Source organism: Tachypleus tridentatus, chromosome 2 (assembly GCF_004210375.1).
Source record: "Tachypleus tridentatus isolate NWPU-2018 chromosome 2, ASM421037v1, whole genome shotgun sequence".
NCBI lineage: Eukaryota > Metazoa > Arthropoda > Merostomata > Xiphosura > Limulidae > Tachypleus > Tachypleus tridentatus.
In genome coordinates, this window is record NC_134826.1 from 123,449,915 (window position 1) to 123,477,726 (window position 27,812).

The 27,812-nt window shown below is 33.6% G+C and overlaps 2 protein-coding genes across 9 annotated transcripts in view; one reads left to right on the top strand and one right to left on the bottom strand.

Annotated features, from left to right (window-relative positions):
• The window catches only part of Nubpl (NUBP iron-sulfur cluster assembly factor, mitochondrial), a 74,370-nt gene extending 63,525 nt beyond the window's left edge, over positions 1-10,845 (bottom strand). Inside the window, exon 1 of the mRNA XM_076490716.1 lies at positions 10,827-10,845. Coding sequence (XP_076346831.1) covers positions 10,827-10,829 — 3 coding nt within the window. The 5' untranslated portion in view covers positions 10,830-10,845. The remainder of the gene's footprint in view (positions 1-10,826) is intronic.
• The window catches only part of LOC143245000 (uncharacterized), a 98,942-nt gene that overhangs the window by 10,313 nt on the left and 60,817 nt on the right, over positions 1-27,812 (top strand). The window contains exon 1 of one of the 8 annotated variants that reach the window (XM_076490711.1): positions 24,980-25,109. The exons of 6 other annotated variants lie outside the window; for them this stretch is intronic. The gene's annotated coding sequence lies outside the window, so the exon portion shown is untranslated. Of the gene's footprint in view, positions 1-24,979; positions 25,110-27,812 lie in introns of those variants that run through there. One more of the 8 variants, XM_076490708.1, reaches the window with a different exon arrangement.

Genomic DNA, 27,812 nt, shown 5'->3' on the forward strand with positions numbered 1-27,812 from the left:
TTGACGGGTTGTCCGGCAAGACACCAGCCGATCGTCGAACCATATTAAGACCCTTACAGACGCAGAATGCAGCTCAGGAACAATAAGACGGCATCTACGAGAGGAAGGCTTTAAAAACCGTAAACGTCTTCAAAGGCCACGCCTCCTTCCACACCACGAAACAGCTCAGTTAAACTTTGCTGAGAAGCACCAAACATGGGACGTAGAAAAGTGGACGAAGGTTTTATTCTGTGATGACAAAAGAATTTAACCTGGATGGTCCAGATGGCTTCCAACGTTACTGGCACGATAAGGATAACCCACCTGAGACATTTTCTACATGACACAGTGGAGGAAGTTCCATCATGATCCGGGGTGCTTTCTCCTTCCATGGAACAATGAAGCTTCAGGTTATACACGATCGTCAAACAGCGGCTGGCTACATTGGCATGTTGCAGAGAGCATCCTTATTGACTAAAGGCCCTCGCTTGTGTGGAAATGATTGGATCTTTCAGCAGGACAGCGCTGCAATTCACAATACCCGCAGGACAAAGGACTTTTTCATGGCGAATAACGTGATTCTTTTAGACCATCCAACGTGTTCGCTCGAACTGAACCCCATTGAAAATGTTTGGGGATGGATGGCAAAGGACGTCTATAGAAATGGACGTCAATTCCAAACAGTGCATGATCTTCGTGAAGCCATCTTTACCACTTGGGAATAATATTTTAGCCATCCTTCTGCAAACGCTTATATCGACCATGCCAAAGCTAATGTTTGAAGTTATTCGCAATGATGGCCGTGCAACTCACTACTGAGACCTCTTGTTGGGCATTTCCTACCCTGTTTAGGACATCTTTTTGATATGGTCTTAAACTTTAGACCAGCTAGTATTTCATAGTGTTCACATTTTTCCTATTAAATGCTAAAAAAGTTTTTTATTTTTATTTTCCCTTTTCTTATTTTGATCTTTCGAAGCTCTACTCAAATAAATGGTTGAGTCTTACAACGCAAAATGTATATTTTTTCTTTATGTTCATTGGCCTTAAGATTTTGGCCAGCATTGTGTATTGTTTTTGTTAATCAGCGATTTCTGTTGAGCTCGCCCACTTCCTTCCCACAACACGGGTGTATGTAACAAGAAAGACACGTAATTTACTCAAGTTATTCAAAGCTCTTTTCCCTTTTTACTTTCATTAATTACGTTGGCAAATGTTACATTTATATCCAGTCGGAGAATTATTATTATCTTGTCATGTATACTTTCATTTTATCTTTCGGTGTCATTTGTGTAGCTTTGTGCTTAATTACAAACAAGCAGTTTACCAATTATTTATAGTTTTTGTTTTGTACACACGTTGTAGATAACTTACCATGATTTTCCTTATATTATAGTTTACGTTGAGAATTGTCTGACCTATTTTACACATATTTTGTTTCATAGATAAATAAGCTGAAACAGGTTCTTAAAACGCTATTAATTTCTAGCGTGCTTTGTAATTGCTATTGTAACATAATCGAAACATATACACCTTAGCATGTGAATGACGAAAGTGGAGTAAAGCAGTGGCTACGTTTTGAAACAAAATAATGTATTTCTGTGTTTATATATGTAATTGCTTATTATACTTGTGCATAAAAGTTTTAGCAATTGCATTACATTACACACGTGCTCGTGGCGCGCTTAAAACTGGTTTGAGACACGGCCTTGCAGCTGTTTGCGGCAGCAGGAAGGACGGCCAGTGGCGCTCACGCGGCCTTCACTTTTGTTTAAGGAAGCATGGTAAAGTTAATTAGAGTTATGGCAAGGTTTCAACATCTATGTGTATGATCAGTCCCGTCGTCCTACTCGTTCGCTAGTCGAAATGGAATAATCATGAATCACCGTGTAATGAAATATAGTTGTTTAAAGTTTATACACATACATTAACCAGGAGCTCAATTTGTGTAAACTGAAGGTGCAAAACTTAGAGGATTAGGCTGAAGATTTGTTTAGACAGGTTTGTTAGAAGAAGTAGGTATGTTGGAGATAAATAATGTGCGACTATTTATTGTAATTGCTTGCATTTTTTGGCTTGGTTGTTAGGACTCTCGACAAGCAGTCTGTGGGTCGCGGAATCGAAACCAGGAGCTGAATAAGCTTGCTTTTTTAACGGCGTGTGCATTGTAATGTGATGGTCAGTCCTATCATTCGTTGTTAAAAAGTAGCCAAAGTGTTAGTAGTAAATGGTGACAGCCGTTTACCTTCTATGTGGTCGCAGTTCAAAATTAGGATCATCAGCATGTGGCGTTAGTAGTAGCTTTGCCATAAACAAGTAAACTTGTAATTTTGGGGATTAAACTTATTTCTGAACGTTTTGGGGCAATGAAGTGAGAAAAAATTATGCTCCAGGATGTAATGGGGAATAAAAAAAATTCAGCCAGTGTTTCGCCATTGCTTCTGTTTAGGGCTAGCAATACAGAACTGATTAATGCCGATGTGTAGCCATATTTATATTGTTTGTGATATATTGTATCACTGATATACTGCTGCATCAGTTATTAGCCGATGCATATAACTGTAGTGAATGGTTAGATATATCGGTTGTGTTGCGTTTTTGTTTTCTATCCTTTTGTTACATCCTCGTATTTTATTTATAACAAATTAATGTTTATTATTCTCATGTTCGCTGGTTCTGTGCCAGTTAAAACCCTTTCATTAATCTCTTCTCATATCTGGACCCCATTCAACAATTATTTTAATTAATGACAATAATCCTTGTTTTATTTAACAGCGACTCAACGACAATTGTGGAATTATAAAGCTAAATTTGGGGTTCAATATCTGCGTTGATCACCGCACCAACTGCTATTTGTTTAGTTTTTTATTTAAACACACATCAACAAGCGTACAAAATAAAGCAAGATGTTGATGTCGTTTCACACGCCTTTACGGAAGTTGTTAGGAAGGTTAAGCAACATACAAATAAAACCGAACTAACCTTACAATGGATAACATTTAAAGAATAATATTTGATATTTCCAGCGAAGATTACTCTCATTTGAGGGTATTTTTTTGCTTTGTACTCAAACACACATCAACAAGCGTAAATGATAAAGCAAGATGTCGGTGTCTTTACACACATCTTTACATGTGGGGGTTGGGAGAGAAGAAACATACGTTTTAGTAACGACTGTTTAGTTCCTTATTTTTCGTATTATTTTGGAGAAGAAATATAGATATTTTTTTTAATAATGTCAATCCCTCTGATATGGTGAGCACAGATAGTTCATTGTGTAGCTTTGTGCGTAATTTCAAACAAACTGATATGGTGACATAGATGTACCTCTACTTAATTTTGACAAAGAAATTGCTGACGTCATACATTTTGTAACAGTCGTAAGCTTTTAAGTTCTGATTTAAAGGAAGTAAGCTATTTACATATATCATAATTAAAAAATAACGGATAATGAATATAGCTAATTAAAGATGCTATTCTTTATAAAGCTTTCAAATGTTTCAGAAAGCTTGAAAGGTTAGTCCTAAATTCACTTACTAAACATTTGAAATAATATTTATAAAAAAAATAATTACAGCATTAATTACGGAACCCGTAGTTACATCTGTATCAAGACACATGGACTGTTTTAAGAGTAGCAGCATCAGGAAGAAGCAAGAATGAAGAAGATGAAACAGTTCCAAATAAATATGATGTAGAAATGACATTACTACAAAGCTCATAAATACAAATATATGAATAGTAATAGGAAGATTAGAAGAATCTTTAACAGAATATGGGAATAATATGAAAAAGTGACATAAGATTGAAGGAAAGGGCATATTCTTAAGTTACTCAAGAAAGAAAATTTGACTAATTTAGTGTGGAAAGTGTACGCGATAGAATCACTTTACTGTTCATTCCAAGTAAGGTGCTGAGAAGAACTGGCATTAGTAGGGCAGGAAATGGAATAGATGAATTGGTATGTAGTCAACGAGCAGGATTTACAAAATATAGAAGCACAATCGAACAAATGTTTGTATTCGAAATACAGTGGATTGTACAATAGAATGGAATTCAACGTTTGAAGTGAAACCTGGAGTTAAACGAAAATGCTTAATGCGTGGGTTTTTATTTCTTTTAATAAGATATTGTGTCATGAGGAAAACAAGAAGAAGTAAATACTGAAATAACGTGGAAATTCACAACTAATTGGAGAATTTGGTTAATGCTGACAATTTTATTTTGATGCCCTCCAAGTTTGAACATATACAATAAAAAACACCAGAAGAGAGAACTGAGTAGACAAAGCCATTGTATGTGGGTGGAATAATTAGTAATCATTGTAGAGGAAAATAAATCAAAATCACAATGAATACAGCCAAGGACTGCATTGATAAAATTCAACAGAATTTGGAAATGTAGTATTTACAGGTTGAAATAAATAGTAATATTTTTTATAGTAATGTAAAATCAGTACTGTGATATATGGATTATAAATATGGAACATGAGCACGAATTGAACAGATTTCGTCATGAGTGTCTGGCAAGAATAGAAAAAGTGCGATAGTCTATAGAAATTTCCGATGAAGAAACTTGGAATAGGAGGCTGATTAGTCATTGAAGTTGACTAATATAGGAGATGAAAATAGATAGGTCGCGTTATGAGAATGGTTACTGAAAAGGATCTTAAAATGGCTTTAACACGGGCACCTGATGATGAATAAAGATATAGAAAAAAAATGTAATAATTTTAGTTTAATATAAGCCTAGAAAATTTACATGCACATATTATAATTTGCCGGTTTTAAAAAGAATAATTAAATTATTATATGTTTGATGGCATCGTGTTTTCAGGATGAAGACGCATGTTCTTGCCATCATTAAAGTTCCGGAAGCTTAGATTGTTTCATCTGTACTTCCGACCGTTAGTGGCGTCACCAGTGACCCCAGTGTGTGTTCCCTAAAATTTCTACGTTCCAATGACATCAGGGATATACATATCCTTACCAACAATAAAATGTTTCTGGTAAAATGATCTTATGTGAGTTGAAATGAAGGCATAAAATTATTCGCAATGGCGATTTTTACACCGTGATTGCTCCTGCAAATGATGCGATATCAATAACCTGGAGTATGCTGCATCGCACATTCATAGATATGACTGTTTTCAGCTTTACTAAGGCCTAACGGTAGTGCGAAATACACTCGATAGGATGGGTAGTTGTGTGAAATACGTATGTCTGCCCAAGCTTGACATTTGGTAGTTAGTATCACCAAAATGTGAACAATTGTCAACATATGGATATTGTATCTGTTTATGATACGAGTTGTCCTCAGATTTCATGAAGCAAATGAAACAAGAATGGTTTATTGAACTGCGTCACTTTACATCTGGTAAACGTTTAGTAAATTTTGCTTTGCAATAGCTGTTCTCAGATTTTATAACATTTTCACCTAAAAGGCCTGATTTGGCCTCGTAGTTACGGTTCTCGCGTCACAATCTGCAGGTCGTGGGTTACAACTCCGTCGCCGAAAATCCTCTACCTCTCCGCCATGAGGGGCGTTTTTATGTAGCGAGCAGTCCTACTATTCGTTGGTAAAAGAATAGCCCGAGAGTTGGTGTTGACTAGCTGTCTTCTCTCTTGTATTGTATATCACTTTAAAATAATGGACGGCTAACGAAGATAGCCCTCTTATAACTTTGGGTGAAATTGTGTAAAGTTAAAACGTTGTGAATTCTTACTAATAACTACTCCAACGACTATCACTTTATTTCTCCTAATACACAGCAAGCATATGCAATGGAAAGTATTTGTTCTGGATTTCCGCAGTGCATTGCTTTTGGGGGCTGAATGTTGAGGGACCGTGGTAACTACAAATCCTTAGATTCGTAACCTTTGTTGAACGTCCCCTTCATCATGTGATGTTCTCGCTCACAATTTATCTTGTTTTAAAGCGTTAGTATGGTTATCCAACTCGTATAGCCTGTTATTACTTTCTCTTCTACTTGTTGTCCCACGAGATACCCAGTCTGTGGTTACTATGTTTGTCTTACATTTATACACTGGCGTATTAAACTCAAACATTTTACAAAAGATACATTTGGGAGAACTTAGGCCAGAACTGTGTCTACCCTCTTTCCAGCTCTTGATAGACTTCTCTCTTCGTCAGTTCCCTTCATCAACAGAAGAATCTCGCATTTTTTAGAACTAACAATGTAGAGGTTTTCCCCTGGTCACAGAGCTAGTTTCTTTACCAAAAACATTTATTGGCTTAAAGAGTCCACAGACCAAGCATGAAACCTTGCAGAGCTTCTGTGCCATTAGGACAAAGGAAGATCTAGGTGGAAGTGCAACTGGGTACAACAGCAATCCGGGCCGCTAACGCTACTGGTATGGATATATTTAGTGTATTGTATCATCCACCATGGCTCATCGTTTCAACACACGTTTTATACCATCATCGTTTGGGAAGAATTGAAACTTGCTGCAAATTTACGTTATCATGTAAAACATTCTTTTGATTTATCAAGTGTTCCATTTCGAGTGCTATTCCAAATCAATATTGTCGTTTTCTTCATACTTGCAACCTTAAAGTAAAACTTTGAAGCACATTACTAACTACGTGGCGTGTGTTACATGATTATTAGTTGTCAACATATATGATAGATTGGTTAGTTTGGTGTTTATGGCGGAAAGCAACTAGACTATCTGCGCCTATGTGATAGATATATTTAGAGCAACCAAGAAGCAAAATAAAATAAAAAAAACAAAGACATTTAGATTCATTCTGTTGGATCATTGTAGGCACCTGTAATTTTGTTTTCATATTTAGTTGTTTGCGTAGATTGGCTCGCACGTGATTTGTTACGTATTTAGTCTATAAGTAGTAATAGCAATTACGTCATAAAGTTATACAAAACTTGAATGTTAAAAGGAAGTTACATACGAATTTTCAGATTTATGCAAGTTGAAACTTAAATTATTTTTTCTATTTTATATAAACATTATACATTGTCATCACGTAATTATAACGTGAGATTAATGTTTTTAAAACTCGGTCATCCAAAGATGAGGCATAACACTAATAAACTGTGATCTTATTTGTTCGTGTAAAGTGCTGGCGCCCCCGTGCTTAGTATTAAGATATTTGGAACGTCTAAGCGTTGCCGTCATTGCGCAAAACTAACATTTCCCATAAAGTCAGTTATGATAGGCATCCAAGGATGAAGAGCTAAGTGACGTACCTCACTTTGTCCTCTCTTAATTGTATCTAGCTGTAGGGACGAGTCTCTTAGTCGTTTAAGTACGAAGTTTTATTTTTCCTCACTGTGGAAAAGTAAATTAAGTATTATGCATACATTCATCGCATAGACATTTCAATAAAACATGTGGATGTTTTCCACATGTGAGAGGAGACTGACCGAACCGAATGTACTGATGTTTGTATGTTACTCTTACTGGCGGATGATGAGCCGAATAAGCCAGAATATAGGGTTTTGAAGCCTGCGTTCGAAGATAATTGCATATAACTTAAAACAGTTTATGTCTGCGTGCGTGTATTTATATATAAATATTTACACTATGCCTAAGTTCGTTTCTTAACTAAATATTCCAGGACCAGCGTTAAGCATCACGCGAAAACAACAAGAAAATGTGTAAAATCTACACATGATCTGTTTAATAAAAGATTAAAACTTTGGTCTATTTGTCTTCAACCCGTCTGTACTGGAATAAGTACATTATGCTCATACACCTAATGTTAGTTTGTACAGCATAAATGTTCCGTTTCGTAATTTAAAACGTTTTATAATCTTTGGTAAAAATATAATTCACTTAACCTCTTTAAAAGTGTCAAGGTCAGTAGGAGTAGAAATTATGTGTGTTTGTTTTTTATGTTTTAGTAATAAGGGACTTTAAGACTTTCATTTCCTTTTGATAAAATTTTGAAAACTGATTTCATTAGAACAGAAACAGTATATTGTGAAGAACATTAATACACTTTCAGTTCCAGGAAGAAACGATACTAGTGTAAAGTATTATCAAAAATTAAAGTTATTAATACAGTGACTGAAATGTAGGAAATGCATTGTGAGCATAATTTTCCCTGGAAAGTAACAAGTAAGATGTTTATAATGTTTAGCATATGAAGAAAGATTTTCATAAAGTGATGTTTAGAAAAACAAGCACATATTCATAGAATATACAATTAATAATAATCGCTTGAAGGACAACTGCACCCACAGGAATATTTTTCCAAAACAACTCCTTCCTTCAGCTGTATCATCCTGTATTTATATAACTGACCAAAATAGGAAAATAACACGGATACATCGTATATTTTATCGAATAATAAATTGTGTAAAACTGTTTACCTTTACTGCACATATTTTGAAGTACACAAGTTTTTAAGTCCTTAATTTTATAAGGCAGTATTAAAACAAAACAAACTGTAAAAGCAGTATCAGACTCAACCGCCAGGATAAGAAACGTTGTAGAAGATTTTAAAAAACACAATTTTTGTTGACATTTTGAGAGGAATAACTCAAATTACAGTTCTAGTGTACTTGTGTTATATAACTTTGAGTAGGCCAACATGTTTATTTAATTACAGTGAAGAAAATTTAACATGAAACCTGTGTTATTTTCTCTTACTTAAAATAGTTTGAGATTATTCATTATTGTATGAAATACAATAAATATCTTCTTTTTTTCTATTTTAGTCATTTATATTAATATAATAAGGATGTGAGGGCAGTTGTCAGGTCACCTTGATAATGTTACTTACTTCACTTATAAAGTTTCTAAAATATATTTAAAAATAAGACAGTTCATTTGCAACATATTCACATGTTTGTATTTTGCAGCATTTGATAATATGTCTTTGATACTGGGTAGTTATATTAATTAGAATTTTATAAGGTATTGTACTGCTTCAATGAAGCTGGATATATTCAAGGTTAGTAACAATCCTGAACAATAATACAAGCATTATAAAGTGTAATTAGACTGATAGATTTCACTATTTGACACAAGTTCTTTTCTGACACGTTACTTTTATAGATTCCTCCTTACACAATGTACAACTATAATTCATAACAAGAATATCATGAAAAACGTTTCATAGAATGTCAGTTGTAATGACAACTTTGTTAACAGAGACGTTAGGAAAGATACTGGACATGTGCAATTTATGGTGATGCACAGTTAAAAACAAGCTTGTCAAGGATGAATCGTTTTTCATTGCAGCTGTTTCCTTGCTCTTCATAATCATGAGGAATAAACTGAATTAATCATAGAAACGACAAGTAACAAAACCTCAGCAAACTCCTAGCTACGTTTAATATCTGAGTAGTTTAACAAAAGTGGTTTTAATATGCATACCTATTGTAAAAGACTACTGCAAAGCTATATCATTATTATAATACCAATTTATTACTAGTTTTTGTTGGTATCTATTGGCGGGTTTTCATTGTATTATAATAACATTTATATATTTTGTGCTGTGAAAACGTGCTGTTAACAAAAACTAAAAATAATGTTTTAAAATTTTTAAAGTAGATAGTGTTCACGAATTTATTTTGCATTTTAAAGGTGAATTTTCAACAAATTTAATAATTGCCCTAGAAACTGTACTTTGGTTTGGTATAATTCCTGTGTGGTTGCCATATTTTTAAACACTTTAGTTTTTGAGTAAAAAATGAAACAAAATATACGGGTCCTCGAACTCAAGTTCCTCTCGGTCGTTTAGCTGTTTCCGTGACATTTTACAGCTATGACATAATAGTTGCCAAACACGCTTCGTTGCGCGTCGACCATTTTGTTCCTTTCAGTGCTGGTGTTTTATGTAAATCTATCGGTGCTTTTTTCGGATTACATACTTTGTGAGACTATTTTTGTCTTGATATTGTTACTTTGTTTGTTTTATGATAACATGGTTTACTGCGTTGCTTATGGTTGTAAACACGGTTCGGCATCGGGCAAAAGTTTCTTTTGTTTCCGTGCAAGGAGAAGGAACCGGAAAGGTGGCGACAGTGGGTGCAGATAGTCAATAGGAAGAACTGGACTCCTTCACACCATGCAAAGCTTTGTCAACATCACTTTGAACGCTCATGTTTTGTGTTGGATCCCACTGTTTTGGATTCCGTGGGTTTCAAGCCAGGCAGGTTGAGACTGAAAAAACATCGGCAGTAGACAGGATTGTTCCCACCATCTTTCCTCGTGTAGAGCTGAGGACTGATCTCAGCCTGCAGCGTTCAAGTTCCACCCCTATGAAGCCATCCCTTGCCATCACGAAAAGAACAAACTTAAAGGTATGTGTGGAGTATAAAGCGATAAACAGTAACTAGTATAATATAATAATTTAAAAAGTACAAGTTTTTGAAGTACACATTTCACATTCATGAGCGTGTTTTGCATTTGTGGCACCTGAAAGTCAGTGAAACCTTGATTTCTTAGTCTAGACAGTGGACAAATCTATCCCAAGTAGAGTATATTCCAAGTTTAAAAGCTGGTAGATCATTCTGTAGATGTTTTTTATCATTTTTTAATATGGAAAAGTTTGAAGAATTCCATTTTTCAAGCTTAACATTTTAAGATAAATTAACTATTCAGACTGCTACATTTAGTTTGATTTTATAGACAGAATTATGACGTATAATTGAAATTCATTTTGTTACGAGTCATAAATACCCGGTACAATGATTGTGGAAGGGCCAAGTATTAGTTACCATAGTCAGCAAAATATAAACAAATAAAAGCCAGTCTGTGATACCAATAATTTATAAACACCAGACAGGTTTCGAGATGCTTAAAATTGCACGAGAAATAATACAGACCATATTTTTTGTCATGACTTAGGCTTACCATTCTTCCACTGGAGGTATGACTGATTTGCAACCAGCCTGGGCGCTATCAGTATCAATCACAGTTCTGCTACTTTCGCTCGTGGAAGTGTCCTCATCACTAGAACTTGTCAGATCTGTATCAAAAGTAACTGTTCTAGGTTCGTTCAGAGTAGGTTCGAATTGATATGGCACTACTCGACACTGTTCAGAACACAAAGTCAAAACAGACTCCGCCTCTGTTTCTCCGTATGCACTGACCATGTTTATTTATATTCAACGCGCCGGCGTTGTCGGTTTGTTTGTCAACTATTACGTCACAGTACTTTTCCTAGTGGCAAACGTAAAAACTAAAACGTTCGGATTGCCGCTCGGAAAGGGCTCTTTCTGCACCAGGTTCTATGTTTCATTTATTAGCACATACTTTTTATATAAAATGTGAACCTGCAAAATTAATCAGTATGAGTAGTTCTTTTGACTGCAAAGTTTTCTTTTTTCTGTAAAATTCACCTTTAAGTATTTTGTACTTCAATGCCAATATGCTATACACCACGGTTATTTGTAAGTGAGACACAGATTCCAAATATCATTCGTTATGGTTGTGTAAAGAAACACAAATTCAAATACCAAATGCACACAAAATGTGTGATTACTAAGCATAATTTGTTTGTTTTTGATGTATATAACCTACTTTAACGAAAGTACTCAAAAATTCATTAGTACAATATTTTACTTTTATATGTTATGATAATATAAAATATACTTCTACATGTAACATTTATATTTAAATATTTTATTATTAAGTAACTTTTGAGCTATATTTGTAGTCATTTCTTCCAACAAGTACTGCTCTATTTCTAACGTGTTCTGTCATCAAGTTCTAGATTGGAAACTTGGGTACAGGATATAAAGGTCACAACGAGTATTAATTCACCGTTGCTATCATTAAAGCATTATCGTTAGAGGGCACTGTTAAAAAGTATAATATAAGATCGTGTATGGGTAATATTTTCTATGAAACATTGCGAGTTCAAAGGGGAACACTGTATGTGAAAGTATTATATATACTTTTGTTTATATGTATTAAACGTTATTATTTACAAATAATTATAAAAAGAGATGATAAATGTGAGACTGTTGTCGCGTGTTTTAGGGTTAACACTAAAAATGTTAGGTTGCGCTCTGGCTCGTGATACGAACATCGTGTTAACAGCCTACATACTTATTCTTGGGCATATGAGGTTAGAAACGAAGTGGTGGTTAAAAAAAAACCCACAAAAGAAGTAAAATTGATATTTATCTAATTACCATGAGGCAGCATAATAATATACTAGTCGTTTTTTAAATTATAAAATGAAATGGGTCCTCCATATTTTTCTCTCTTAACCCTTGATAATAAAACGTTGTTATATGTATGCATATCTTTAAAAAAAGGTTAAAATACCTTCTTATTTTTCCTTTTCTTCTCTTTTTTTTTTTTTTTTGGAATGAGAGTTGGGTTATACAGAAGGTGCTGTACCTCTACAATGCATGTTCGATATTTTGCACCCGTAAATTTATCTTGTAAATTCACCTTGAAACATCAAGGGTGGAATGTATTCATACACAACGTTGCGTCCCGTTATTGTATATTCTGTACGGCATTTTTTTTTGTATTTCAGTTATTTCTAGGCTCGGGTCCGACGAATATTGGCTGAATTTGTAAAAATATAATTCACTGTTGTCGCATTTGTTGTGAATACAGCTGTAAAATTTACGCACGGCTGCTTCTTACCAGATGCTTGAATGTGAACAACGGAATTACTCGAAAATCATAAAATTTACAGACCCGTGTGAAACTGATGACAACTCATGGGATTTTTTTAAAGCACTATTGAGTAGTAGTAGAAAATGCACATTTCCAAAGCACTTGTTATTATGTGACACGTTTCGTAGCTGTCTTCCAAGAAACTAGCTACGTGATGACTAGGGCTGTTGTTTTAGATGTTTATTTCTTGCAGGTGAAGCCATCTACGTAATGTTTAATAATGGCGAAAGGAGTTGAAAGTATTATTTTTTATATAACGTAAATAAAATTTTGTCTACTGCGTGAGTATCACTTGTTTGGTTATAACATACAAATTTTGTACAGAGATTCTCGTGTGCTTAAACTGATAGAAATAAATGACTAAAACAAATCAAAGGGTGTGTGTGTTGTTTGAAACAGGTATAATTATCTTGTTAACACTTAAATTGGATGTTGTTTTTTTTTCTGTGCGTCATCAGTAAGAGGCTCGTTCATGAAACTGCACGAAAACAGTTGGATTTGACTACAGTTAATAGTTTTTGTTCGGTTTAATTAACAAACCTAATCAGCTCAAGACGTTTTAATGGGCAGGTACATCACATAAAAAAAAACAACAAAAAAAGAAACACAAAGAATCTTTGCTACGTTACATGTATTCTCCACGATCACTGTGCTATAGAGTATGATGTGTGTATACTTAGGGTAAAATTAATAATGGTTAATTACGTCTATTGTTATAGAGACCCAATGTATGAGGCTTAAATCTATATACGCATGTATCAAAAGACGTTAATTTGTCACAACAGAGAGCATGATGGGAAGTGGCGGTTTTCAAAATCTGCCATTAGAAAATGAAAAATGTTTTAATCTTTTAGGTGTTATGCGTCAATATTTCAGCAGGAATTTAAGACTAATTACTTTTAGTTACTCCAGAATGTCTTTTTAAAGGATTTTCCTTATACTATTATATTCTGAGTCATTTTTAAGTGAAAAATTTTCACGATATATTTTTTACCTAATTATTTAATAAAAATTGTATACAAGTATATACAGTTAGAAACATATATTATGTCTACATGAGAAGGCTTGCAAACGTGGGTAGAAGGAAAAAATCTCAAGATTTAATTATTCTTGGAAATTTTGTTTCAAGTACAAGTTAATGAAACACTAAGTAAGTTGATTAAGTAATTTTTTACAGTTGTTTCTATGATTAAAAACTTTGATAAGTTGTTAATCGAGATGTTCAACGATTCCTGTATGTATTATAGCTTAAAAATCGTATATTGGTAAACTGCATAGGTGTAACGTTTTTCGTATTTTTTCCCCATGAATTCTATAATAAAATTAGCATATGTTTATTGAATATTTAGTATATCTCTCGCTGATGCCAGTTCACAAGTTAGAAACCACGTTTTGGAGTTTAATTTCTTACTGTACTGGTATTTATGTTCGAATTATAACACGCAAGTTCAACATTTTAGTATATTTTCTGCTTTAGCATGGGAAAATGGGGTTAAATCTTTTAAAATGTAGGAGGAGCATTATTTTACAAAATGGCCATGTGGCTAAGGCGCTGGACTCTCATTCTGAAAGTCGCGGGTTCAAATTCCCGTCACACTAAACATGATGGCCGTTTGAGGTGAGGGGACATTATAATGTCACGGTCAATTCCACTATTCGTTGATGAAAGAGTAGCTAAGAGTTGGCGGTGGGTGATGATGACTAGCTGCCTTCCCTCTAGTCTTACGCTGTTAAACTGGGGACGGCTAGCGCAGATAAGCTTGGTGTAGCTTTACGTTACATTAAAAGAAAACAAAACATTATAAAATACAAAGAAAAGCCAAATCCGCATGTCAGCACTTGCACACACGTGCCTTTTTATTGAAGATGGGTGTATTAATGTGTAGTTTGAACTAGTACATGTATGGCGTTCAAAGCTTACGTTTTCAGTTAATAGTTCTAGACAACACAAATATCACAACAGAAAATAACGTAGATGTTTATTGAAGTACAAAGAAAAAAATTCCTACTTGTGTTTCATTTATATAAGGAGTGTTTGATAAATACTATGATTTAATATTACGTGGATGTATATCTCGTATGTTTAAAACTGTAGGCGAAAAGTGAGCAAATCAGAGCAATTATGGTTTTTCCACACTATTAATAGCCGGTTATTGGCTGTGATTGAAAACGTTTATAGGTTATTGCGATTAATTTATGTTTTCTATCTGTGAAAAATTGTAATAGTTTTTCAACATAGCATTATGTAGATTGGCAGTGAGACTCGTTCTGTTGTTAATTTTATTTTCATGAATATCAGGCTTAACTTCAAACGGTTTCGACATCACAGCTGTATTATTAATCTTTTAAACTGATAAAGAAAGCTTGAGTAACTTTCGGTTATTTATTTAACAGGTGTGTTACGTAGAAGCATTTCTATAGTACTTACAGTTTTCTCAAATAATACATTTATTCTTATCATGAACATTTTTATTCGGTTTCCTGGTGAGTCCGCGGTAAGTTTAAAGGCTTACGTTACTAAAATCTGGGAATCGATTCCTCGCAGTGGACTGAGCGCAGACAGCTTTTCGCTGAAACAAAATACATTTTTTGAATATACGGAATGTTACCATAAGCAACGCGGAAGACTTTGCTGTTTGTCATTCGTAGAATACTAATTCTAATATTGGTTGAATACTTTAACAGAAAGTATTTTAAAATACAGAGTAGAGAATATTAATTAATTCTTATAGAAGTGTTTGAATAGTGAAAAAAGTATATAGAGAATAGTAGAAAATTTTGAAAACTAAATAGAACATATACATTCGCGATAAAAGTAGTTTAAACTGTACAAATGCATATTTGTAGTTTTTAAACATGTAATTGTGCATTCAGTAAAAGATATACAACTTTTTCTTTATTTCTATAAATAACTGTATTTATATTTTAGAAGATAATTGAATGTTAAGTCTGTAATTCAAACATTTCTAGAAACAGTTGAGTATGAAAAACAAACAGGGAGTGATTATATGTTGAACTAAAAATAAACATCGTATAAGTTGGACCCTTGAGGAAACAAAAGAGTGGATATATTTCTAGATGCACGTGATTAATTAGAAAATCGTCTGTAATTTCTTGAAGAAGTACAATATTGTTGAACTACTGATTTTCCGGCAGTAATTGGTCACTGAGCAGCTATTAATTATAGAACCTTTAGAACATTAAAACTGGAAAAAAAATAAAAATGAAACCTCATAAAAGCAGTTCAGTTGAATACCAAAATAGAATCTAAGCCTTTATACTTCTATAATGAGTAGCGTACAGAGTAGGTGTATATATCTTAAAAAAAATAATTAGCTTACACAGAGCGTGTATATACGTATATAAATTATCCTGGAATAGTAATGGAGATTTTATCTCACTGGAAGAAAATTAGTACGAAATGAAAAAAAAAATTAAGTATTCACAGTATATAGTAAATTGTATCTCTTCAGAACAAAATACACCGAATTATACGACTGTTTTTATATAGAAGTGCAACGCGTGATAATTTATACGAATATTTCATAAAAGCAAATTGTAAATCGAAGATGAGTGACTGATGCATTATCTTTATTCAGCTTTAAAAATTAAAATATATTGTTAAAAGTATAGCTAATACTATATTAAATTACGGAAAGCCATGTAGGGGCTCAGGAGTCAGCTTGAAGTTTATAACAATAAAATTTGGGGTTCGATCCTGCTGTAGCCACAGCACTGATAGTCCAGTCAAGAACGTTTACGCTCCATAAGAAACAAGCAAACGTGGTCCAAAGTACAGGAGAATTTTAGAGAAACACCTGCTTGAATTAGCCAAGAATCTAAAACTGGGTCGAAAATTCTGATTTCAGCGGGACAACGACCCGAAACACAAGGCCAAAGCAACTCCAGTGTGGCTCAGTTATGCCTTGAATCAAATTTATGGTCAGACTTGAAAATTATAATCTATCAATGATCCTCAACGAACTTGTCAGAAATGGAACAATTTTGCCTAGAAGAATGGGTAAAAATTGCACCGCCCTTTGGTGCAAAACTAGTAGATAACTATCCAATAAGACTCGCGGCAGTAATTGCTATCAAAGGCGCTTCCACCAGTTGCCGATTTATGGGGCTGAATATTAATACAATTAGCAAATTTCAGTTTTTATATTTTCTCCGCAGATTTTGCTGATGTTCAACATGTTTCACACATAACAATGTTAAGTTTGATCATTAGAACTTTCAATAAAACTATTGTTTACATTACTTGTATTTCACCAGAGTGTAACATTGCTAGGTAAGGTGTGTGTGATACTTTTGCAAAGCACTGTAATTTAAAATTTAGTTTTATCGATACACAAGAACACTTGTTACAATGGACGTAGACTATTACAGCTATAAAATGATATGTTTATGCTTTGTTAATGCGAGAGGTACTGAATTACGCTATATATAATCAGGTGGGATATTTTTTATATATTAGTTATTATGTTAGTTAGCCAGTGAACTTATAAAAACCAACAACTGCGTGCTCTTTTTTTTTTCAAGGTTTACAACTGAAATAAATATATAGTGAAGTCTGATTAACAATGACAACATTGCGAAAGCGCTTTCGATGAATATATGAAAAGAAAGCCGTGTAATCGCACTTTTAATGAATCTTTCATTGTACAGCTTGTAGTACTACTTTGCATTAAGGTCATGCTAGTAAAAGTAGCATAGTAAGGAAAACAGTAATTTTGATTTATTTAAGTTGTACTTTGCGATTACATACGAGACAGATAGACGAAAATGATAGAAATTAACTCGTCAAAGTTATTTGAAGGACAGCTCTTTCCAATATATTTTAATTGATTATCCTTTTAACCAACACTTCTTAATATGCTATGGGTATAGGAACCACATGAGGACCACAAGGTTGAAATAGCTAATTATTGTTGCCAAAACTGCGAAGATTTTTTTTTTCCATAACTGTGCTTGCATTGGCATGATTTCATGAAACCTGTTTTGTTTTTAGTTGCATCAACAACAACAAAACTGAACCTTAATGTATAGTTCATACAAAAGTTTAGTTAATACAGAAACGCTGTTCAGTTTGATAAGTAGTTATCACTACCAACCTAAGACAGTATCTGTGTATAGTCTGGTAGTGTCCTTCGTAATAAATAAATAAATAAAAATTACTTGAGTGCCTTATGATTGGTGATGAAATTCTGTTGTGTTATTTGATATATAGCAATTGGAGTGTAAAAATTATTAATAAATAATGTAATTTACATTTGAAGTATACATTGAAAATTTATACAAGTTCTTGGTTAGAGTTTTGAGCAAACGCGTTTTTACTATTAAGAATGTAAAAAAACAGCTGTGGAATGTGACAGCATTCAATAAACTAATATTTTAATTTAATTTTTTCTCCAGACTGATACATTGGTTTGTAACGTATGATTTACGAAAAGCATTATTGTCGTTATATGTAGCCTCTATGAATCTAGTTCTGAATATGAGGTAAAACTTTGATATAAAAATGGTGATTCATCACTCTCGACATTTGTTTGATTAGTGAAATACCTTGCATATAAAAAAATATTTAACTCTCAATAATTTTATCTGTTTTTAGATTTTTGTTATGGACAGTCACTTGACATTGTACAGTTTACTTTTGTGTATATACTATCTAGATTCGAACACCAATGCTTCTATGTCACTTGGAGAGTGGGGTGTGTCGGTGGGCAGTCACAAAAAATATAAAGGTGTGACAAAGAGACATACTGAAAGAGAACCTTCCCCTGAAATTCAAAACAAACCAAACATACATGGCTCATCGGGGGGTTGGGGGCTGATCTCCTATGTCACTGCCTGGAGGCTGTGAATGTGCATTCATAATTTAATTGGGATCGAACAAAAACTGAAAGCGGACCTCGGCAGACACAGACACACAGTTAGCACTTCTGCCTTATAATTATATATATACGTATGTATACAGCCCGGCATGGCCAGGTGGGTTAAGGTGTGCGACTCGTAATCTGAGGGTCGCGGGTTCGCATCCCCGTCGCACCATATATGCTCGCCTTTTCAGCCGTGGGGGCGTTATAATGTGACGGTCAATCCCACTATTTCAGTGATGTCGAGAAAACCCACTTTTAGAGAAATATATATGTGAACCTGACGATGACCAAAGAAGGTCGAAACGTTTTTCGCTCTTCTATGTAAAATATTTTCTCAACCCAAACGAGCCGTTTTTGCATATATAATCCCACTATTTGTTGATCAGAGAGTAGCCCAAGAGTTGGCGGTGGGTGGTGATGACTAGCTGCCTTCCCTCTAGTTTTACACTGCTAAATTAGGGACGGCTAGCGCAGATAGCCCTCGAGTAGCTTTGCGCGAAATTCAAAAACAAACAAACAAAATGCATATATATACACACGTAAAATTCTTTCAATGTTGAAAATGTAGTAACATTTGTCATTTATGTTGGAAAGGTACATAATTCGTTACGATTGTGATTAAATCGTGCACATATTGGTGAACAAAAAATGCAGTTCTGTATGTTTTGAAATTATTTTCACTTTTCGCTGCTATTTATTGAACCTGTAAATCTGATGCAAATGTAATAGACATTCGTGTTAGGTTAAGCGTAAAAGATTCAACGATGTACAGTGTGTGTTTAACAAATTTCTGTCAGATAGAACGTTTATTTGTAGAATGGCACATGCATTATATTGAGAAGTTGAATGTTTATGATTTACTGGAAACATTAAAATGATAATTATTGCTACTATCACGTATCACATTTTAGTTTAGCAAGATAGCTTGAAGCTGTAATATTCTAGGTATTGAAACCGGGTTATTTAGTTTAGACAAGTGTCACGGTAAACCTGGGATATATTATTATTCTGACTAGCTTGGTACAGCGGTAGTTGCCTTTATGTGTGCTCTGTTTATCCAGCGACCCATATCTGTTGTGGAAAGTGCAAGTGTACACCTCTGACCTAAAGAATTGAATTGGGACATTAGTGCTAGATATATTATGTAGTTGTAAAAATTGATAAGTTACTCTTTTTTATGCAACACTATATATGCTAAAACAGAGATTGCAAACATATCCAACAATTGCCCAAGAACATTTTCAATTGGTTGAATAGTTGTCCTTAACTTTGTGTACACTAGGTATGTTTGTAGAATGTGTTGTTTTCCCAATATGGGTCGACCTAGTTTATATACATCTTTGAGGTAAACCGTTTAGTACTGGAAATAATTGAACGTGCTTTATACTTATTTAGAAACAAAAAGTACATTTTAGTGAAGTCGTAATACAGCTTGACTGACAGTGGAGTTTAACAACCATAAGATATACAGTTTTCGCCAAAATATTTACACATTTTGTAAAAATTAAGATCATTATTATTATTAATATGAAATACACGTAATGCTGTCAAACTGAAAATGCGTATTAGACATCTACATGCGTATTAAAATTTATTGTTGCTTGTGTAAGGTTCAATGTTAAAAATCTCATTTTATAAAACAATAATTACATTTGACACATTTCTAAAAATGAAACTGTTTTCATTCTCAAAATTACAATAACATACAAATAACTTACTGTACAGGTAAAAAAACAAAAATCCAATGAAACTAGAAAAAGCCTCATACATTCAACATGTTTCGACGTATTTTACTGCTTCATACTCATAAGTGGAATGTTTTGTACCATTACAAAATCGCTAGCTTACATGTTGAAAGATTTCATCCCAATCTACTAACAATATTTCAATCAAGTCCATTATCCGTATTTAGTATTTGAATTTCATTTGATTAATTATCTCAATGAATTCGCGTATGTTCATGAATTTCACTTGGAGGATTAACTCTCTCGTGTAGCTTTGCCCGAAATTCAAAAACAAACTTTTATGTTAAGATGGTTATTTGCAAGTGTAGTAAAAGGGGGACTAGTTGTAATTATTAATAAAAAACAAGATTACATATCTCAGAACGGCTGGTATGGGTATTACCTGAAGATGATCTAGGAAAGTTGAAACATTGTTCTCTGCTTATCAGTAAAAGTGTTAGTACCCATACCAGCCGTTCTGAGATACATTTTTATTTCTAATGGATTTCTCGTCATCAAGAAAGAAACATTACGATTTCAACATTGAATAAATGTTAAAAGAAGGTTTGTATGAGAACATAAAAGTTATTCCTATAAATAAACATGCAATAGGCAAAGAAAAATTAAGAACTGTAACGTTAACACTTTATGAAAAGTTTTTAATTTCAAATAAGTTTATTTTATCTAGATTGTATGTCTTACCTGAACTTCACAAGATTTGGAGCAATTTTATACCTATTGCATCTGGTATTAAGAGTTCGACTTATAATGTAGCAAAATTTATATCGAAAAAAAAATTGATTTTTAAGAGATAAAAATAAATAAACAATTATAATCTGTTTGAATTTGTAGAAAGAACTGAGCAAATAATTTTAGATCAGAAATATATCTTGGCACATTTTGATGTTGTGTCAATGTTTACCAAAGTACCTGTGGAAGAAGCTATTGCACGTCTTGAGAAAAATTAAAAGAGAATAATAATTCGGTTTTAGAAATAATGGATATGATTAGCCTTGTAGAAGCATGTGTTTTAAACTTTTTTTTTTTTTAGTTAACAGTAAAGTTTATAAGCAAAACAAAAGTTTAGCTATTGGTTTTCCTTTATCTCCATTATTATGTACCTCACGTATGGACAGCTTTGAAACTGAAACATTAAAGAAGTGGATTAAACCTGAAGTTTGGTTATAGTATGTTGATGACATATTTTCAATTTGGCAGCATGGTAAAGTGAAATTTGCTTTTTTTCTTAATTACCTTAATAGCATTAATAATTCTGTCACATATACTTATGAAGTTGAGTGAAATAGCTCTTTACCTTTTTCTGAATGTTTTAGTGAGTAAAAATAAGGAGAAATTGGAAACTTCTATTTACCGAAAATCCTTCTTTGTAATCATCTCGCTACATCAAAAACCTTGTCACACTAAATTTCAGAAAATACGTTTTTTTAAATTCTTATGTGGATATGATACTGAAATGACGTTATAAACAGGATTATATTAACAATGAGCTATTAATTAAGTACATAACTGTAGAAGGAGGTTTTGTACCTACTGTTGTTGACAGAGTTCTTAAAAAACCTAAAAAAACAGGAATAAAATATTAAATATTGAGTTAAAACCATGTGCTGGATAAAGTAAAACAAAATATCTGATACTGTCAGTTATACCTGGCTTATCCTGTCAAATAATGTTAAGATAACAAATAATTTTTCGTCCCAATATATACATATATAAATCGATAAACAAAGTTAGTCAAATTCTTAACATAACTGAAGATAAGATTTATTTGGTGGGAAATTTTGATATAAATAAAATATCATGTGAATATGAAGACGCTTAAATAGGACAAATCAGAATAAATGTAAAATTCGGAATGAATGAACACAAAAGAAATTTTAATAGTAATAATATTTCATCTTTATCAGAACATATTAATAAAATAAACACAGAATTCAATGGGAAAAACTTGTTTTAGCACAACCAAAAATGCCGTTATTTTGAATAAACGTAAATTTACTGTAATAATTAAATATATGAAAAAGTAAATTTAAAATATTGAATGACGATGATGGACCTGATGGAAATATTGTAAGCAAATGACGTAAAGTCCTTCAATATTTAAATCGTTAGCTTGGTAGTGGTGTAACATTGCACTCCGTAGGATGACATAGTAAAATATGTTGAGTGTAAGAGGCTTTTCATTAAAACAGCAAACAATTTTGTCAGACATCTGTAGAAAGATGTGTAATTCAGCATTTAATTTATTAGAATAAAACCTTAACAAAAGATACATATGTATATACACTGACAAAATATTAAAAAATTGTGATAAATAGCGTTTGTAATTTTGTATATCAGTTCATGTTAAAGGTTCAGTACGTGGTTGGCCCTCTTCGTACTCTAATAGACGTAACATGCTGTCTGTGAGGTTATTGATGTAATCCACCGTGATTTCATCCTAACTTATCGTTAATGACGCTGCAGTTCAACTACAGTAGCTATCTAATGGTTGTAGGTAACAACGTTTAGCTGGTTTTGCCCAACAGTTCTCAGTGGGATTGCAATCTGGAGACTTCTCTGATCATGACAGTCTTGTCCTCCTGATCGAGATAATCCTGTGCATTATGTGCACTACGGGTAGAGACATTGTCATCTGGAACATAGATTTATTGTCAAACCTTGCTCTAGCATATGATAGAAATATCATCTCAATGTGATGCCTGTAGAAAGCGCCTTTGTCGTTTCTCTGGGGGATATGAAGGGCAGTTTTTTCTACCATGATGAACAACTGACCAAATATTTATTGCACCATCTCCCGTGTATTTTCTGTGGGAAAGACAGTCTTCTCTCATCTGTTTTTCACGTAAACGACGAAGACGGGATCCCATCATCAGCTTTAATAAGCCGGAAACATTCCGATTTTATGATTTCTCATAAAAGATGACACGTCGCTAATGTCTTAACTATAAGTTGGCATGCTATCTTGCCCAAGTAACATTTTGTTTGGTTAGTGTCCTGTTTACTGTTCTTCTGAATACCCTGGAATAAATGTGTTCATGCCATTCCCTTGTTGGGTGTTGCAAGAGTTATTTCGACCTTGGCGTATTAACCTGATCAAAACACGGTCATCTCGGGCAGTAGTTTTTCGGCGTATACGAGTAGATTTTTTTGTGACAAAGCTTCCTGTTGTTCGATGACATTTCAGGATTCTGGATATATTACATTGGAATTACCCTACTATTCTGGCAATGTGCGTTTGCTTCATACCATTTCTGGACAAACAAATAATTTGACGCCCTATAACTTCAGGTACATGACGAGGCATGACTACACAAAGTACAGGATATTGTCTGAACAAAGTGTTGATCTGTTTCGAATAAAAAATTATATCAAAAAGCACACCCTTTACTTCAAACCAGATATGTATGAGTGTTTTGAGACTCATTATACAAACCAAGATAGCAACTGGTACATGTTTGTTCAATACGCTACTCTCTCTTTCCATTTGGGCATTTATTTACCCAGTAACTACTCCATACATGTATACAATAACATCAATATCGAACAGTGTACTTTTTACATTTTGGCAGTAACTGTAATTGCATTTTGGTCAAACAGAAGCGTGTTGATCAAGTGCCCAAAATTTGTTTTACAGTTTTTAATTATCAACTATAACTACCAAGTTTAAGCCACTACCTATTCCATAATCCAGTACCTAAACCTTTATTTAATCTATTGGTATTGACTTAGTCATATCTTAATCCATTACTTTTTTACATCACAGTATCTTGCTCACTGAGTCATAACTCTTTATTCAATGTAGTGCACAAGTAGTTGAACTCAGTCCACAACTGTATCTAGTGTTGATTAAATGAGCAATGTTTTTCTAAGCGAAATCCAGAAGTAATAATGTTCCTAATATTTAAGTTTTTTCCATTAATTGTTCACTATCAGTAAAATGCAAATTTAATTTTTTTAATGTAATTTGCCCCTACACAGTAACGCTCTTTTCACGTAGTTGCCTTATAGGAAAGTAATATCAACTTCCGATTACATTAAGCCACCTATTTAGATTTAAAAAAAAATCAACCCAGTACTGAGTATAACTAATTAGGTATTCTGTTAGTATTTTCTTACTTATAAAGATTAGAACGCATTAATCACTTAGATACTCTCGCTGGCAATGATATTTTCGTCCGTAATCCCAATAATATCAGTATAGAAAGATAACCATGCGAAATAATTTCTATAAGCGTTGAGGTTATTTGTTTGATAAACCTTTTTCCCCATTTCTTTAATATTCATTGGCCATAGCGTATTACTTTACCAGCTGTCCAGTATCACGTAACTTCGCGGCTATGTTGTACCTCACTACTTTCAGTTTTCCATGATAGAGTAACTGTGTTTTAACCTGTAACTCTATCCACTACGTTATGATCTGTTGCAATTTGTTCATGTAACAAAATAAAATGCATGTAAATTGGTTAAAACAGAGACTAGGTTGTTGTTTTTTTCAAGTATTTAGGCTGTGCTTGGAAAGCAGTAACCATCTGGAAAAGGCCTTCGTGCCTGTTGATAACAGATGCTTATTGAACCGAAAAAGTTAACTACATAACGTGTTTCAAAATATGGCAATTGAATATCTGTGATATTTTTGTTCCATCAGGAGACACTAGACAACAACGTTAGCACCTCTGTGAATGACGTTAGCACACTTGGCCCAGTCAGGTTTGTGTTAGTTATAAAGTAGAGTATTTGCGTTCTGACGTTTATGCACGTGTGTGAATATACTCGTACGTGGTGTCTCCTTGACATAGGGTCGTGAAGGCTCCTGTGTACTTTCATTCTGTGTTGCCTTGGGGAAGGTAGAAAGCTGAACAGGCCCAGATGTAAGTCATGTTTTTAGCTATGTATACGTTTTGTTTTGCTGCTCGAATATCATGCCAATTCTTGCGGCGAACTTATTTATCGACATGTTTTTATCATTCGTGGAAAAATTAGTTTAAATTTAAAATTGTTTTCAAAAGACTATGCCGTTATACGCCAAAAAATCGAGTACACTTTATTTTGTATATTTGCTAAAATAACAGTGTGTAAACAATCCGTAAATAATGTTTCTTAACAGAATAGAGAAACAAGAATAAGGTGTAAGTAACTTTGTAAACACGTCCTTCAGGCCTTGTAAGTTTCACATGTGAGTTACATGTTTGGACAAAAAAGAATCTGAATGCTTAGCTTCGAACCGTTTAAATGTTAGCTGCCCAAAGTAGAAAATTACATCTGTGTAAGTGTTTAAACATTTTCTCTCTTTTATTGGCATATGCCCGTAAAGGACACCTCTTGGACATAGTGTCTTCTGCGCAAAAATTTCTTCCAATAACGTTGTATGTGACACGTGCTTTAAAAGACAGTTAGTGTAAAATTCGAAAATACCTATAGAACTTGCCAATTCACACACCTAGAGAAGAAAGCTAGACTCTCATCCTCGGGGAAAAGGGGTTATCTAAATATATACAAAATAGGCTTAATATATTATGCTGTTATTAATATTATTTTCTGTTAAGAGTTTTCGTTTAATTTATTTCTTAATATTTTATGCCTTTGACATGCCATTTCAACCAAATTTATCACAAATCCTGTAAAGGCTCTTGTGAATAAATGCTTATAGACACAAAAATCTAAACTCACAAAAATAAACACCACAGTGCTGATACGTAAAGTTTTTATTTTGCACTAGCAAAAGAGTTATCTAGTTTTTTCTCAATATACACACACAAATAAAAAGAATCTCGAATGTACGTACGATGTTTAAAATAAGTCGTAATCAGTGTTCGATCGCTTCACAGTGATGTCATAAGTTGTGTGACGTACAACCACGTGCGCACATTCTTTAGTGGGAGTTAAATTATTCTTCGTTTCCGGACTAAGTTCTTTAGACTATATTTACAATTGTTCATGCTACTGACGCACGTGGTTTTACATGACGTAATGCCACAATACTAAATTTTGGAGTATTGTGACGTCTCTGTTGTCTGACGCCGAAGTAATTTATAATCTTGTTTTACTTTTGGTACTTGAGAAAGTATAATGTGAAAGAAACGAGGTGTAATTTTAATTATGTTATTTTTAGTAAGTATAAAAGTGTTTTGTGGTTACTGGTAGTAAAAAGAAATACGTTCCTTGGAAGATAATTATTTTCTCAAGCATTATAATAATACAGTTTCCCAATATTGTAGTAAAATTCTTAAACCAGAAATTAACTAAAAACTTGAAATATCAACTATGTGTAATTTTACTAGCTAGTGTATACAAATAACACTAACATCTTAAAACTTGCAAATTACAAAATAATTTAGAACAGGGGTGGGCAACTCCATGGACAGTGCCCACATGTAGTCAGTGGATGACACAGTTGTGGCCAGCTCGAGTTTAGGAATCAACTTTTTCCATCATTCATTTTTTTATCACAAATTTGGTAATCAGCAACTGCAGTGCCTCACGTCATCGCTAATGTTGCGCGCTTCATCTCTGACACAGACTCCTCCCAATTTGTATCGCCACATATTTTTATTTTGCAACTTTCAAATGTTTAAATATATTTTGTTTTTAATCCCATAATATGGATAAGTGGATAATTCGAAAACGAAAGAATTCATATGATGGTGAACATTTAGAAAATAAAGACAATTTAATTGATTCTGGCATTACGGCCCCCCAGTGGCTCAGCGGTATAGCCCATTGTGTAGCTTTGTGCTTAATTCAAAACAACGTCTGGCATTACTATCGAAAGGAGAATGGCGCTTGACTGGAAAAACGTGAAACAAGAATGTAATGAAAGTTGGGAGTTGAAATCTGTAGTGATTGAAGCAAATAATAATCCAGTGTGTCTTTTGTGTAACGAAGTTTTTAGGAATAATAATGTATACAACCTCAAGCAACACTTAAACAATTTTCATAACTAATTTGATGTAGAATTTCCAGTTGATAGCAAAAACCATATGGATGAAATTAGTGGTCTGAAAGTACAACTTCATGAACAAAAAAGAGGCCTAAAAAGATTTTTGTCATCGATAGAACTAGTTACGTTAGCTAGCATAAAGTAGCTTGGATTCCAGTTTGAAAAAATAATCATTTTCTGATGCTGAACTAGTGAAAGAAATATTGATTGTGGTCATCGAAACCCTGTTGGAGAATTATGATTTAAAAGTAAGATATTTTTCAAAAGGTAAATAATTTGCAATTGAGTCGAAAAACAATTGTTCGCAGAATGCTAGAATTAACGAAAGACATTGAAGATCGGTTTCTTGAATAACTAAAAGACTCTTTGTATTTTTCTTTAGCACTAGATGAATCAACAGATGTTAGTGACACTACACAGATATTTTGGGTTCGATATGTAACTTCAGGCCTTCAAGTGAGGGAAGAAATGCTTGGCCTTTGTGAATTACGAGATCGAACGTGTCGAAAAAACATCTTTGAAAAATTTCTTAAAATGTCGAAAAATTCAATCTGTATTTAAAACAAAACAAAACTGGTTTCTGTCACAACAGACCGTGCTCCCGCCATGACTGGGGCGAAATTAGGATTTGTTT